We start from the raw sequence: 15,826 nt of genomic DNA, 5'->3' as shown, positions 1-15,826 counted from the left end.
CAAGCATACCATGGCAGCGTTGTGGAAGGTAGATCTATGCCCCTGAACTCAAAAGAGAAGCAGGAAGGTTGAGTGACAAGGTACAGGAGGTTACTGAAGCCAAACAGGTATCTTTCAAAAAACTCAAAAGTCAGCCCAAGTGAAATGAATAAAAAGGAACCTCATCTACAGTGAGTGAAAATGTAAAATTGAAATTAGGATGGTTAAGAAGGAATTTGAAAAGTAAATAACCAATGTCATAGAAACAGTGAGGAACACAGCAATTGCCAGACTGGATCAGATAGTGGCCAGCATAGGTGCTGGAACTAGGGGTGCTGCTGTTCCCCCTGGCTTAAAGTGGTTTCTATCATATACAGGGTTTACAGTTTGGGTCAATAGCTCTCAGCACCCCACTATATAAACTGTTCCAGCACACCTGGTGGTTGGTGCCAGATTTATCAGAGGAAGGTGTAAGTAGGCAGGTGTGGGGTAATCTGCCATGCACATAGGTCTGAAATGCTTAGGATGAAGGGTTAATCTTCCTTCTTATTTTTTATTATTTATTAATTATGATCACCCTGGATATTCTTGTGAGCCATCTCAATGTCCAATCTCTTTTTGAATCTTGCTAAATTATTTGACTCAATGACTTTCTGCAAGTGAGTTCTACAGTCTACTTAAATGTGTGAAAAAGGATTTCCTTTTACCAGTTTGAACTTCCAACTTCATTACTTCAATTGGCTTTCCCCCTGTTCTTGGGCTGTGAGATAGAGAACAAAAGCTTCTCATCTCCTCTCTAGAGCATCCATTATTTGATAGACTGTAACATGTCCCCTCTTATTTCTCTCCTTAGCAAAGTGACAATCCCAAACTTTTCAATTTATCTTCATATGAGGGTTTTTCCAGGCCTTTCTCATTGCTCTTCACTGAACCCCTTCAGTTCTATTATATCCTTTTTTGAGATGGGATGACCAGGAGAGCCACAGTATTGTGAGATAACTGGTGCCTCTGCTGTACCTCAAGAGGGCAGAGGAAGCACTTAAGGAGAATAAGGACACTGCAAGGAAGCTATACTGAAGGTTGTGGTAGAGTCTATATATCACTAAGAAATATTTAATCAAGAGTGGATGTCTTTCATAGAATATCAGGGTTGGAAGGTCATCTAGTCTAACTCCCTTGCTCAAAGCAGGACTAATCCCCAGACAGATTTTTGCCCCAGATAGCCCCCTCAAGGATTGAACTCATAACCCTGGGTTTAGCAGGCCAATGCTCAAACCACTGAGCTATCCCTCTCCCAGTTTGCTGAAAGCACTGCTCTAGGAATTATTGTGGGGAAGTTCTATAGCCCGTGTTATGCAGGAGGTCAGACTAAATGATCACACTGGTCCCTTCTGGCCTTGGAATCTATACTATTTCTCTGGCATCAGTTGTCACGAGAGGGGGCTCAAGGAGGCCCCTATCCTTTTCAGGGATTAGAAATGAGGCCCTGACACAGGTGGAGCTATAAAAAGAGCTGATGCTGAAACAAGTTAGCAATGATCAAGAAAAAGGGCAAGCAGTGAGGTGGCAAAGCTTACAGAAGACACCAGATTATTTAGACTAGGCCAGACTAGAGAAAGCACTGAGGAACTTCTAACAGCCCTGACAGTTGGGTAGCACTAGTGGAGATGAAATTCAGTCATGATAAATGCAATGTTATGCACATTGGAAGGAATAATGTTAAGTATCCACACCCCTCACTGGGCTCTAAATTAACTCTCCCCAGGCAGGAACCAGAGCTGGACATTGCTGTGGACAGCTCCATGGAAACCTCTCTTCTATAGGCAGTGATGGCTGTAAAGCAAACAAAGTGTGAGGGCACTACAGGAAAGGAATAAAATATAAAACTGATATATTATAATGCCATTATATAAATCCATGGTTCACCCTCTCCTGTAGAACTGTATTTAATTCTGGTCACTCTATTGAAAAGGATATAGCGAAAATAGAGGAGGTTCAGAGAATGATTAGAGGCCTGGCTAAACTTCCCTAGGGAGAGGGAATGAAAAGATTGGGACTGTTTAGCAAACAAAAGTACATGTCAAAATACAGTTAAGCCTATTAAAGACTAAAATGTGCACAAAAAGGAGAAATTTGCATGTGGTACTTACAACATCATGTTTTTAAGAACATGGTATATGGACCAATAAAGTTTGGAAACCACTGGCTTAGTGAGAAGATGAGTAGGGAAGCCTGCCAAACAATCAGTGGGGCCCCTGGACAACTGAGGTGCAAATGGAGCACTCAAGAAAGATAAGGCCATTCCGAAGAAGCTAAATGAATTCTTTGCATCAGTCTTCATTGCAGAGGATGTGAGGGAGATTCCCACATCTGAGACATTCTTTAAGCCTGCTAAACCCAGGGTTGAGTTCAATCCTTGAGGGGGCCACTTAGGGATCTGGGGCAAAATCAGTACTTGGTCCTGCTAGTGAAGGCAGGGGGCTGGACTTTATGACCTTTGGGGGTCCCTTACAGTTCTATGAGATAAGTATATTTCCATATATTTCTGGGTGACAAATCTGAGGAACTGTCCCAGATTGAGGTGTAGATAGAGTAGGTTTTGGAACAAATTGATAAATTAAACAGTAATAAGTCCCCAGGACTAGATGGTATTCACCCAAGAGTTCTGAAGGAACTCAAATATGAAATTGCAGAACTACTAACTGTGGTATGCAACCTATCACTTAAATCAGCTTCTGTGTCAGATGACTGCAGGATACCTAATTGACATCAATTCTTAAAAAAGGTTCCAGAGGAGACCCTGGCAATTACAGGCTGGTAAGTCTAACTCCAGTACAACAGAATTATCAGACACACAGATGAACGTGATTGGGTGGTCAAGGGTCAACACGGCTTTTGGAAAGGAAATCATGCCTCACCAATCTATCAGAATTCTTAGAGAGGGTCAACAAACATGTGGACAACGTTGATCCAGTTGATAATAGTGCATTTGGACATTCAGAAAGTCTTGACAAAGTCCCTAACCAAAGGCTCTTAAGCCAAGTCAGCAGTCACGGGATATGAAGGAAGGTCCTCTCACAGATCACTAACTGGTTAAAAGACAGGAAACAAGCATAGGAATAAATGATCATTTTTCGGAATGAAGTGAGGTAAATAGTGGGATCCCACAGGGATCTGTACTGAGACCTGTGCTATTCAACATATTCAGACATGATCTGGAAAAAAGGTAAATGGCAAAATTGGCAGATGATACAAAATTATTAAGATAGTTAAGTCCAAAGCAGACTGTGAATAATTACATAGGGATCTCACAAAACTGGGTGACTGGGCAACAAAATGGCAGATGAAATTCAATGTTGATAAATACGAAGTCAAAAAAGCTAACAATGTTAGGAACCATTAGGAAAAGGATAGATAATAAGACATAAATATCATAATGGCACTACATAAATCCACGGTAGGCTCACACCTTGAATACTGTGTGCAGTTCTGGTTACCGCATCTCAAAGAAGATATATTAGAATTGGAAAAGGTACAGAGAAGTGCACCAAAAATGATTAGAGGTATGGAACAGCTTCCATATGAGGTGAGTTAAAAAGACTGAGACTTTGAAGCTTGGGAAGAAAGGCTAAAGGTAGCTATGATATAGAGATCTATAACATCATGAATGGTGTGGAGAAAATGCAAACAGAAGTGTTATTTACCTCTGCACATGACACAAGAACCAGAGGTCACCCAATGAAATTAATAGGTAGCAGGTTTAAAACAAACAAAAAGGGAGTACTTCTTCACACAAAACACAGCCAATCTGTGTAACTTGTTGCCAGGGGATGTTGTGAAGGCCAAAACTATAACAGGGCTCAAAAAAGAATTAGATAAGTTCCTGGAGGGCAGGTCCATCAATAGCTATTAGCCATGATGGACAGGGATGCAACCCCATGCTCGGGTCTCCCTAGCCTCTGATTGCCAGAAGCAGGAAGTAAACAATAGGGGATGGATCACTCCATGATTGCCTGTTCTGTTCATTCCCTCTAAAGCACCTGACATTTGCCTCTGTCAGAAGACAGGATACTGAGCTGGATGGACCATGGGTCTGACCCAGTATGGCTGTTCTTCTAAGTAAAAGGGGACATGATAACAGAACACAAACTGTTACAGAGCAAGTACATCGGGTGCTCCTATTAACCCTCCTTCATATTACAGAGCAAAGGGGCAGTCGCTGAAAATGAAAGGCAACAAATTTCAATCTGGTAAAAAGAAATTTTTTATGCAATGCATAATTCAGCCACGAAGCTGATTGCCACACAGTATTGCTGAGAACGAGTGCTCCATCAGATTCACCCCAGGATCAGGCAGTTATATGGAAGGGGAGAACATGTGCAGATAGCACAGTTATGAGAGAGAAGCTCTGATGTGATCCACTATTCCTAATACTGGGTGCCTCATTGGGGACAGGAAGCACTGCAGGGAAAGCAGGTTGGATGAAGCTGTCAGGACAAGGAGTGCCCAGTGTGTGGTGAGGGCTGGAGGCCGAACAGTGCATGGCTGCGGGGTGTGTGTATTGGGTCAGCTACCAGTGTCCAGGATGAAGGGCAGGGGGGGTATGAGGGTTCTTGTTCAGTTCAGGGGAGGGAGGGAGCAGTAAAAGAGGGTGGGGCCCACTCATGTGCACAGGGAGGGCACAGCACTAGAGAAGCCCCCTCACCTTCAGTACCGCTGGGATCTCTTAGGCTGGATCCCTCCGAGCTCTAAGGCCTGGCCTACACGCAGCGTTGGTACTGGTTTAACTATGGCAGTTGAGTGTGTTACTTTATACTGGGGTAATTAAATGAGTACAAGCCCTAGTGTGGACACAGTTATGCCTGTGTAAAAGGACTTATCCAAGTAGAAGCACCTTTAACTGCATCCACACTAGGAGGAGCATACCATAGTAATGCTACTGGTACAGTTAAAGGGGTGTCACTGTGTGCAGACCAGCCCAAAGGGCGTAGGGTACAGAGCTTTCCTTGGAAAGATATTGTTGGACCAAGAAGGAGAGCCAAGGACTCAATACTGCGTCTTGACCCCAGTCTCCTCCTGCTGAGACCAGGGAACTCAGCCCAAGCTTGACTCTTGTCTAGCACCTATCATTGGAGACTCCTGAAGCTCTTTACTTACATTAGTTAATTGAGCCCCTCAGCCCCCTGTGAGTCAGGGATCCACTACTTTACCCATTTGACTGACTGGGGCCTGGTCTACACTAGGAATAATCCACACTCCTGAGTGACATAGTTCAACTGACCTAACCACTGGCGTAGACAGCGCTAGGTCGATGGGAGAATTCTCCTGTCAACTTAGCTACCGCCTCTTGGGGAAGTGGAGAACCCCTCCCATCAGCATAAGTAGTGTCTTCATTGAAGCGCGGCAGTGGCTCAACTGCTGTGTTTTAAGTGTAGACAGTCCTTGGGAAACTGAGACACAGAGAAAGGTGCAGTGACTGGTCAGGAATCCTACAGCCAGCCAGTGGCAGAACTGAGGAGAGACCACAAAAGCCCGGACACCCTGCCCTGTGTTCTCCCCAGCAGTGTCCATCGTCAAACACATAAGAAGTCTTGAGCAGACTTTGGGTCCAGTTATTTTTTTTTTCCTAAATCCACCTCTGCCTCCTGTGCAGCCAGCCCGAGAGGATATCCCAGGGCACGTTAATCTGACAAACACCAACTGCAATACTTACATCATAGAACTTCTTTACCGTCTCGGTCTGCATTTTATCAAATGTGCTGAAATCTGTCTCATCAACCATCTTATCCCGGTACACACGGTTTGACTCATGCAGGTAGAGCTTCACCAAGTCTTGGGGAGCCTTCAGACACTCCGGGGTAGAAAACAGAATGCCCTGTAGAGAACATATACACACACACACACATCAACTACACACAGCACACACGGCTTCTCCTGTATCTGCACTAACATGCCAGGTTTGGGGGTGAAGCGTGACAAATGCAGAGCTACTGAAGTAAGCATGCAGCAGGATTACTGAGTAACTCCCTACCCAGATAGCCCCTGGAGAATGCAGACTGTGTTCCCCATGGCTTCCCAGTGTGCCTGCAGCAAAGCAGCTTGTGCTGCTTTTGCTTTGTTCTGTGCATGAAGGACTCCAAAATTGGTACAAAATATAATGGCAAAGAAGCACAGAAGGTCACAGGCCATGAAAGAACTGACCTAATTGCTTCGGCACCATCCTGCACCGCAGGTAACCACTGGGCTCTGCACTGCTCAGGCCAGCATACTAATAACCCCTTCTTACAAAGAGCAGCTCACCAGTAGATCTCAAAGCGCTTTACAAAGGAGCTGTGTATCATCATCCCCATTCCACAGCTGGGGAAACTAAAGCAGAGGAAGGTGTGTGACCTTGGGGGAGTCACTTCAATAGGCCAATGCTGTAGCCAGGAATAGAACCCAGGCCACCCGAGTCCCAGTACAGCACTCTATCCACTAGGCAGCACTGCCTCCCTGTACCCAGCCCCAGGAAGATCACCCCAGTTCCCCTCTGGTTTGGCTGCCAGGACAACGTGTGCAGCTGGGAGGAAGAGGGTGTGGTTGGAGTTTCCTACCAAGAGAAGATTAGCAGGTGCAGTGAGCCTGGCCCACCCACCCAAGCAGATATACTGTGCCCAGCAGCTGGGGTGTTAGTGCTCTCTGGACCCTGATGCTCTTGAGGGGAGAGGCACGGCAGCAGCCACTACTCCTGGGGGCAAAGGGGTCCCCTGCTGCTGTTGCTGCCTCTCTGGGAGGAAAAGGTGGCCCCCTGGCATCACCACACCAAGTGAGCAGCAGAGCCATGGGGGCTCTGGAGTGTCTAAACCAGGCCCTGCAAAGGTCTTGGCCCAGTGCACTGTGACTGCGGCTCAGGAGACCTCTCCAAGCTGAACTGAGTGCTCCTCAGCCCAGAATCAGGGCCCTTCACCTCCCCACAGCTTCCCAGTATCTCCCTTGTGCTCCCAGCAAAGAGAGAAAAGCAGTTTGGAAATCTCGAGTGAGCAGACTTAAAAAAAAAAACATAAAATAAGTGATTTTAATTAGGCATGTGCTGTCTAGAGTAAGTATTAGCTGCTGTCAGCTTACAGTGGTGTGTTTACAATGCACCCTATTAAAATGCACAAAAGAATGATATTTCAAAGAGATGTCGCCTATAACTAAGCCTATTAACAATACATAAGGTTTTTAATGACATGAATTAAATATAAAGCTTTATTCCTTATGTCTAATTATTTATACATAAAATATAAAACACACTAAAATGCAATCTAAAATGCTCTTGCTCATCAAGTGCCCATGGCTTGATTGGGGTTTTTTACATTTGAGAACTGGCAAATTGGCATATTTTTTCCTGAACCAAACTGTGTTTTGAAAACAGCTGACACCTGAAAGTTTGGAAGTTTGGAAAGTTTGAAAGTCTGTCCAGCACGTCAGCCTTGGGATGACAGGGATCACTGGGCCTCTCTGAAACCATCAGCTCTGGTGATACCTCCTGGTCTTAGACAAGGTGGGTGAGGTAATATTTTTTTATTGAACCAACTTCTGTTGGTGAGAGAGACAAGCTTCCGAGCTTATGCAAAGCTCTTCTTCACATCTGGGGAAGGTCCTCCCAGCATCACAGCAAAATGCAAGGTGGGACAGATTGTTTAGCATAAGTAGTTAGCAGGTATTGTAATGTAAGGGACCCTTCAAGATAGAGAGGCCCGTTAACACCTCTGCTGTAATAGGACAAAAAGGGGGTTTAGCGGGTTATAGATGGTTGTGACAAGCCATAAATCCAGTGTCTCTGTTCAGTCCATAATTTTTACTGTTTAGCAAAGTTATTAATTTAAGCTCCCATGCCTGTCTTTTGCAAGTGTTTGTGTAAGTTTTCTTTGAGGATAAGGACTGAGAGGACAGACATAGGGTGATCGCTTTGTGAAAGAAGTGTTCACCCGCAGGTGATGGGGTGGCTTTGTCTTTTATCATTTTCCTGGGTGAATTCACTTGAGAGCATAGTGATTGTCTGGATGGACGGAGCTGCCAATATGTTTCACTGCTCTGTCTAGCACATGCAGCTGGTTTAATAGGACTTGGCAAAGACTGTGTGTGTAGCATCCAAGCCCTTCTCTGAATGAGCTGCTTACTTCTGAGCATTGACGTTAGCCTTACAAACCATATAACATGATTATCTCTACACAATGAGACAAATCACTGCAACAGTGCAGTTCAGTCCATCTTATCCCTCTGCGCTTCCACAGCAGGTTACACCTGCCTCTAATAGTCCTCAGCAGCAGATCCCCACACTCGCAAGCTGTTTTGCCACCACTACACTCATTAATACCTCCGTTGGTCTGGAAGCAGATGCCTTCATAGCCTGTGGCGGCACATAGCATGATAACAAACATCAGTCAAATCGTATTTACATGTCAGCACATCTCTCTGGCTCCCAGTGCCAGGATGCAGGCAGGCAGGATGGGAGAATCCCCATGGATGGATTTACAGCACAGAAACCTTGACTTCATTACTGGGTCCAGACCTTGGTCTGAGATATATTAACTAACCAGGCAAGGCCCAAAGAAAGCAGTTCAGATAGGCTGCAGCATGCACTTAGCCCCGCCCATCAACAATGTGAATTGATGAGGGTGCTGGACAAGACTCAGCTCCCAATGGAAAGGAGCCCTGCATGGAAAACCAATCATTGCACTTTTCTTGGTTTATAACAGTGGTTCTCAACTCATGGGCCACTTGTGGCCTAATCAACACACAGCTGCGGCCCATATGCCATCCTCAGAGCCATTCAGATAGTATATATACTGTGTAGATGTGGCCCACGTAACACACAGAGAACTGCATATGAGGCCCACAATGGTAAATAGGTTGAGAACTACTGGTTTATGTTTACAAGTTCAGCCATTCGTATCATCTGGGACCAAGAGTGCAGCCCCGGAATTACTGTCTAGTATGGCCCGAGATACCTCGTGGCTCTGTGTTACACCGCTAAAGGAGCAATCTTTCTATACCCATGGGCTCCCCTGAGCAGACATACATTCAGTGCTACATGGCTACAAGGGGTTTGTGTGGTGGAAGACACCGTGAAGTTCCTTCTGCTGCCACCACGGCACACCTGAAATACATTGCATCATCTTTACATGGAAATATTGCTGCCCTAGACAGCAGAACTAGGAACAGTAAAGGCCTCTGTTGGGAATGTGCATGCAGTACAGCCTTGGAGCAGTCTGGACCTCCATCGGCCTTTCCTTTGCATACTGCCATATGCTAGGAATAAATATACTGGGAATAAATGGATGATTTGCAATCTTGTTTTTCAACTATTTGATGTTTAATAATTCAACATTCCAAGCATTCATCCAAAACCTGAAATATTATCACACTCATTCCGGACTTGAAGTGCAAAAAGGTATAAAATGAACCACGAATGCTGGGTTTATTTTGTTTTGCTCATGGTTCCTATCTCCCGAGCACTGCAACCTGTAAAACAAAGTAATTGGCTCACTGGGGCTTTCTGGACAGGCAATCAAAAGTTTGTGGAGGAAATGGAGAAAACAGGACAGATGGCTCCTAGCCTCCATTATCATAACTATGCCCTGCTGAGATGATGGTCAGTAATGCCATGCCAAGGGTCACAGCACAGCCTTCCCTGCTTGCTAGGGGTATGGATGGAGTCCAGGATTACCATACTCTGGGCTGATGAGAGGCGCAAAGGGGGCTGCGAGGAGTAAACGCTGAAGCTGCCCTAGTACAAGGGTTATAACAAGGGGGTAAAAATCACAGCTTATCCTATATAAAAATGTCCCAGAAATAAATGACTTTTAATCCTCTTAGTTCAATTACAAATTAAAATAATTTTTAAAAATAGCTGGCTCTGTTAAGCGACCCTTTTGCAGCGGCGGCTCCAGGCACCAGCGCTCCAAGCGCATGCCTGGGACAGCAAGCCACGGGGGGCATCCTGCTGATCGCTGTGAGGGCGACAATGAGACCGCCTTCATACCCGCCACCGAATTGCCGCCGAATCCGTGGGACCGGGGACCTCCCGCAGGCAAGTCGCCGAAGGCAGCCTGCCTGCTGTGCTTGGGGCGGCAAAAAAACTACAGCCGCCCCTGCCCTTGTCCATGAGATCAACATGGAAGGAATGATTCTAAGTACTGTTATTAACGCAGCAGCGGGGTGGGTGTTTACAAGCTACTCCTCCAAGGCTACTGTTGTGTCCTTAGTGCACACAACAGGAAGAAATCACATAGGCACCGTCAGGTTCCAAGTCAATAGTGAGTGAGCCCTCTAGTGGTGCTCTCTTTAAAGAGACACTCCCAGTTCCTATACACAACAGCTACAATTCTGGGGTGTGCAATGGGAGAACAATGACATGGAGGGCCAGGGAAAGAGAGGGGCAAAGCAGCCAGCCAAACTGTGTGTATGGAGAGTCAGAACACATACACCCAGCCTCCATATGGCCAGCCACCAAGAATAGGCTGTTGGGGTTTTGGTGGGGATTGTTCCCAGCTCAAGCAAATGCAGTGTGTCACCATGTCTGGGAAAGCGTGTGGACAGCGTTCCTTTAGGAGTCCTTTGGCACAGCACCGTAAGGCAGAATAGCCTTCCTCCTATTGACAAAAACAGAGCACAAGCCATTTCCAGTGCATTGCCCTGGCGCTGCTTCGGAAGAGCTGGAAAGGAATTCTGGGAATGGCAGGCAAGTCACGCAGTCGCAGTCCCACAACAGAGAGGGACATGAAGTGGAATAGGGATTCCCTGAGCTGAGATAGCTGGGATCGAGGGACAATGGAGGAGGCAAGACGGATATGAGGCCTGCCGGTCTGTAAGAGACTATGTAGTTGAGCAGGGCTGATTTGCTAGTGTGTGTTTGTCAAAGGTACTCGTTATATGGCCCCAATTCCCACAGGATCAGAGCACCTCCCAACCTTTAGTGTTGTTATCCTTACAACACCCCTGGGAGGTGGGGAAGTACTGTTCTACATGGCAAACAGAGCTACAGAGCCTCTAAGGTATTTAGACTCCTAATTTCTGTTGAAATCCATGGGAGTTTGGTGCCTAACGACTTCTGAGGATTTGGGCAAAAGGCTAAGAGACTTGCTGAAGGTCACAGAGGAACTCTGTGGTAGAGCAGGGACTTGAACCCAGCTCTCCTAACTCTAGCCTAGCATTTAACCATGGGCCATTCTTCCTCCCAGCCGATGAGCATCTGTGTTGATAGGTGATGTATGTAGGTACACAGCTTTACACTGTATCTCCTAGGTTTTGTGGATTTGAGTTTTGCATTGTTGTCTCTTGGCTCACAGACAGCAGCTGCACCCTCCTGCCAGCAGTTTGGGAAACATTCTCATTATTCCTATTCAAAACCATAAAGGAATGCCCATAAGTACAGACCTGACTTGCAGCTTTTCCATTCCGTAGCAGCTCTAAATGTACTTGCCTATTGGCCAAAGAAAGTCCTGTCTCTCCACTGGTTCAGTACTTCCAGGTGCAACTTTCTCCCAGTCTTCCTGTTTCTATCCAAAGCAATTGTCAGTTTCTCTTCTGCTTTATCAAAGCCAATCCCCAACTCATCTCCCTACCACTTGGCAATTTGTCCAATGTGCTCCTGTGGAGACTAGAGCAATTCTAAAGCAAACCTGGTACCGGGCAATAGTCTGCAGGGTCACCTTCTGATCTGACAGGCTGTTTCCAGTGTCACTTTGGCATGCCAAGTGTAACAAGTATAGCAAACCACCCCGAAAACATATTTTGACCTAATAATATAATGCTGACTCATCACCTAGCAACTGGACCATTGTGGTTCATCCTGGCCTGGCCAAAGGGAGAAGAGCAGTTGAACAGTGGAGGAAATCACATTCAATAGCAATGTTCGGGACCTGCCACCACTGTTCTAGAATAGCTCGTAGGTGCTCCAAGTCCCAAAAGGAGGGCATGGAACATTCTTGTCTAATCAAGGCGAATTTGAGCACCATTTGACACAGTTTACGCAGTACTGCCAGAAGACCCTCCAGCCACTAGGTTTGTGTCAGGTTCCTTCACATTCAGCTACGTCATTTATTTGTCTAGCCTAAACCCTCTAGCGTTTTGGAGGAAAATGGAGTGAATTCCACTAGGATTCACCTTCAGTGCAATCCATAGTGAGTCACTCTCACTGTGCAACGCAGGCCATTAGCCTGCCAATCAAGCTGGCATTGAGTATTATATATACAGGCACTCGGAAAGTCTGAACAACATAAAAGCAACAAGTCAGCAGATCGCTGTCAGAAACAATTTCTGCAGATGGCTACTTTGGAGCATACTCTTCTGGGTAATATTCACACACACAGGTAGATTTTCATTCACTCATTCTCCATTAGCAGCAGCAACTAAGCCTGGAGTGAGACAATTAGCACAGTCCTTGTAATAAGGACTGTCAGCCTGTTTTGACAAAGGGAATCAGGCAGGGATTGTAAGTCACTGATTCAATATTTAGCTACAGCTAAGATAATGTCATAATGACAGATTCTTTGAGCAGATCAAAAGTGGAACAGCAGTTAACCATCTGTGCAGAGTCAGCAGTAAAACATCACAAAGGCAGAAAGTTAAAAGGTGGACCCCTCCGGAGTTTCAATTTGCATAGGTTTTGTGCCACATACCTGTTACCATGAGCTGCTCCTGCAGTTAGAAAATAGCTGGTGGGAGAACATTCACTGAAGGCCCTTTATATATGAAGCTATTATATGCTCAAGCACTTGATTGTTTATTCAGGATTAAACTGAATTTTAAAAGGCCTTAATACTATTATCTACAGTACTGGCATCTGCACATTTCTTTATCCATCCAAAGGATAAGGCAAGTGAGATTTCTCTATCTGCTTTTTCTGATGACTGAGGATTCCACGCTATGGCACAACAATGCTTTTTGCATTTTCTGTTTTTCAGTTTGAAAATGTGATGCGTTTACCGTAACTCAGTGTGACTGGAAAGGCAAAGAGAGCTCAGTGCTGATTTCAGTGCTCTCCACATCAGCTTCCACAAACAGGGCAAACTAGATGGGAAATTGAGACATCTCAGTAAAGGAGGAGATGATGGTCTGCTGAGGAAGGGTGTCAAGGAAAACCGAACCACAACCTAAACAAACAGCTACAACAGGAAACATGATTTCTTTCCTTTTGCAACCGATAACCAGAAGCAACCTGCAGCTCTTATCACTTCACCTGCTCTCTGCCCTGTAATGCAGCTCTGTGAGGACAACTCCTACCACTCCACGCCTTTGAGCGCCTTTCAAACAGACCTCATTTTAAAAAATAAAACAACTTGCCATAAAAATGTTTCTTCTTCCCTAGTCACCCCTTCAAAATACAGTTTGGCTAAATGCAGGGATTTGAAGTGACCCTAATCTGAAGCCAAGGCCTGATGACACTCAGCCTTCCACCACTGACAGTTTTTAAGGTCTGATACTCCCTGACCCAGGGGAGTTATAAGCTCCTGCTCCAGCCTGCAGCAGAGCTGAGATTCTTGGCTTTCTATTAGTTTCTAAAAGGTTTTTACTTAGTTCTGATGGGTTACAAGATCCTGACCTTAAAGACATGCACTTTTAAAACAGTGACAGCAAAAGTGACAGCAAGGGCTATAGTCAGGGTGTGTAACAGTTCCCATTCTCAGCTTCCACGGTAAGCTGTTAATGACTATCCAAAACTTTTCTCCTCTAGGCTTCTAGTTGTGATCTCTGCCTCAGGACTCTTTGAGCAAAACTGTGTGGCTATTTTGGAATATGAGAAGAGTGAAAAAAATAACTTTTCCCATTATAAAAGAAAAATCTTGCAACCTCTTTTTGGTGCTGAGACAACGGAGTCAAAAGCTCATGTTTAGCAGGGGACTTGGTCTCCTTAAGGAGAATCACCTTTCAGTGATCCAGTGGGAATTGGTTTGGATTTGAGTTAGTTACAGCCCTTTACAAATTGCCACTTGGACATCCACCATACACCTGGTATGATGTTACTATGACATTTAGAAGCATGTGGCAGCTGAGCATATGTGTGTGTGTGTCTGTCTGTGTGTGTGTGGGGGGGTTAATGTAACTCTGGAGGAGCCCTTGCCTCACTCAGTACACTGATGTATGGTGTGTAGTGAATGATGCAAGGGGGGGCTGGAGATAGGTGCTTTCAAGAAGCTGACCAATAGCTAGACAGGCTGGTACAAACACACAGTGCCCTGGTGGCCAGAGGAAGGGATTATTTCATGGGTTCGCTGGAGTTGCACTGTGCTGCAGGAGGAGTTTCAGGAGAGATGGAAATGATCATCTTGAGCATCAAGGGCTGGAGGAAGGTCCAGGACTGAGCATGTGAGAAGACAGCAGAGGTGAAATGGGAGAAGGCTTCAGACTGGAGAGGTAAGAGGCTTGAGCTGAGCAAGGGAAGGGCAATGCTTTCACCAAGAGGTAAGGGAGGAGGACTAGGGGAGCAGAACAATGGCATAAGAAGTAGAGGTCTGTCCTCGAGGGCGTGGGTGTTGCTTTGCAGTCGCTATTTCTGAGATGTGCAGAAAGCAAATATTTAAACAAATGTCTGTAGAGGTAGAGACTTAACCAGAAATAACAATCAACATGATCAACCAGTTCCCCGACTAGTATCAGCCTCACCACAGACTGGGGCTCGGCAGAGGCAGAACAATGATTTGTTTCCATGTATTTGTAATGAATTCTGATCTGGGGGCAAGTTACAACATGGTTTTCTCTGCTGCTATTTCTGCTCCTTCTTTCATCACCCCTGCAGGACTGGAGAGTTCTTCTCCTTCCCTGTTATTTCTGGTGAGCAGAGTCTGTCTCGGCAGCCAGTGAGTGCCATGGAAAGCACAGTGCCACTGTGTTTCACTCAGCCCATTCACAAAGCCTGGCCTTCATCATGGGCTTGTTTTAATTTGTTTCTGTCATCTACTCCCACTACGGGGCTGTGACTGATCCTACATTTGAGAAACAACTGCTCATCCGTTCTCCTCTCTCATAGAAATCACCCTCACTCATACTTCCCAACAGTCTGCACCTTCCCTAGCAACCCTTCCATAACATGAGTGCCTCACAACCTTCAGTGTATTTATCCCCCAGCCCTCCTGTGCGGGAGGGCAGGTTATCCTCTCCATTTACATGTGGGCAGCTGAGGCCTAGAGAGACTAGATTGTTAAAGGTATTTAGGCACCGGCACTCAACGTTGCAACACCTAACTGATTTAGGATCCTTAATATCATTTTAGGGGATTTAGGCACTTAGGAGCCTAAACCCCATTACCTATGAATGAGATTTTGGTTCCTGAGTCCCTAAATCCCTTCTGAAAATGAGCTTTAGGATCCTAATTCTGTTAGGCATTGCAACACTGAGTGTAACAACACCTAAATATCATTAAAAATCTAGGCCTAGGTGACCTGGCCACGGTCATACAGGAAATCTGTGCATGAGCAAGGAAATCAAACCTCTCTCTCTTAAGATCTAGGCTAGAACCCCTAAACACTGGACCTCTTTTGGGGTTGCCAACTTTCTACGAGCACAAAACCAAACACCCTTGCCCCGCCCCCTGCCCCGCCCTTTCCCTGAGGCCCCACCTCTGCTCACTCTATCCCCCCTCCCTCAGTTGCTCACTCTCCCCACCCTCACGCACTTGCTCATTTTCACCAGGCTGGGGATGGGACTTGGGGTCCAGGAGAGGGTGAAGTCTCTGCTTGGGGGTGTGGGTTCTGAGGTGGGACCAGAAATGAGGAGTTCAGGGTGCAGGAGGGGGCTCCAGGCTGGGGCAGGAGCAGGGGCCTGGGGTGCGGGGGAGGGATGAGGGCTCTGGCTGGGGGTGCAAGCTCTGGTGTGGGGCCGT

At 46.0% G+C, this 15,826-nt stretch overlaps 1 protein-coding gene across 10 annotated transcripts in view; it reads right to left on the bottom strand.

Annotated features, from left to right (window-relative positions):
• The window catches only part of DNAH9 (dynein axonemal heavy chain 9), a 370,057-nt gene that overhangs the window by 208,085 nt on the left and 146,146 nt on the right, over positions 1-15,826 (bottom strand). For 8 of the 10 annotated variants that reach the window (XM_039501323.1, XM_039501326.1, XM_039501324.1 and 5 more), the window contains one exon: positions 5,693-5,854. In XM_039501323.1, coding sequence (XP_039357257.1) covers positions 5,693-5,854 — 162 coding nt within the window. Of the gene's footprint in view, positions 1-5,692; positions 5,855-11,382; positions 11,652-15,826 lie in introns of those variants that run through there. The other 2 variants (XM_039501331.1, XM_039501332.1) reach the window with 2 other exon arrangements.

Source organism: Mauremys reevesii, linkage group 15, assembly GCF_016161935.1.
Source record: "Mauremys reevesii isolate NIE-2019 linkage group 15, ASM1616193v1, whole genome shotgun sequence".
Lineage (NCBI taxonomy): Eukaryota > Metazoa > Chordata > Testudines > Geoemydidae > Mauremys > Mauremys reevesii.
This window is presented reverse-complemented; position numbering and strand designations above follow the sequence as displayed.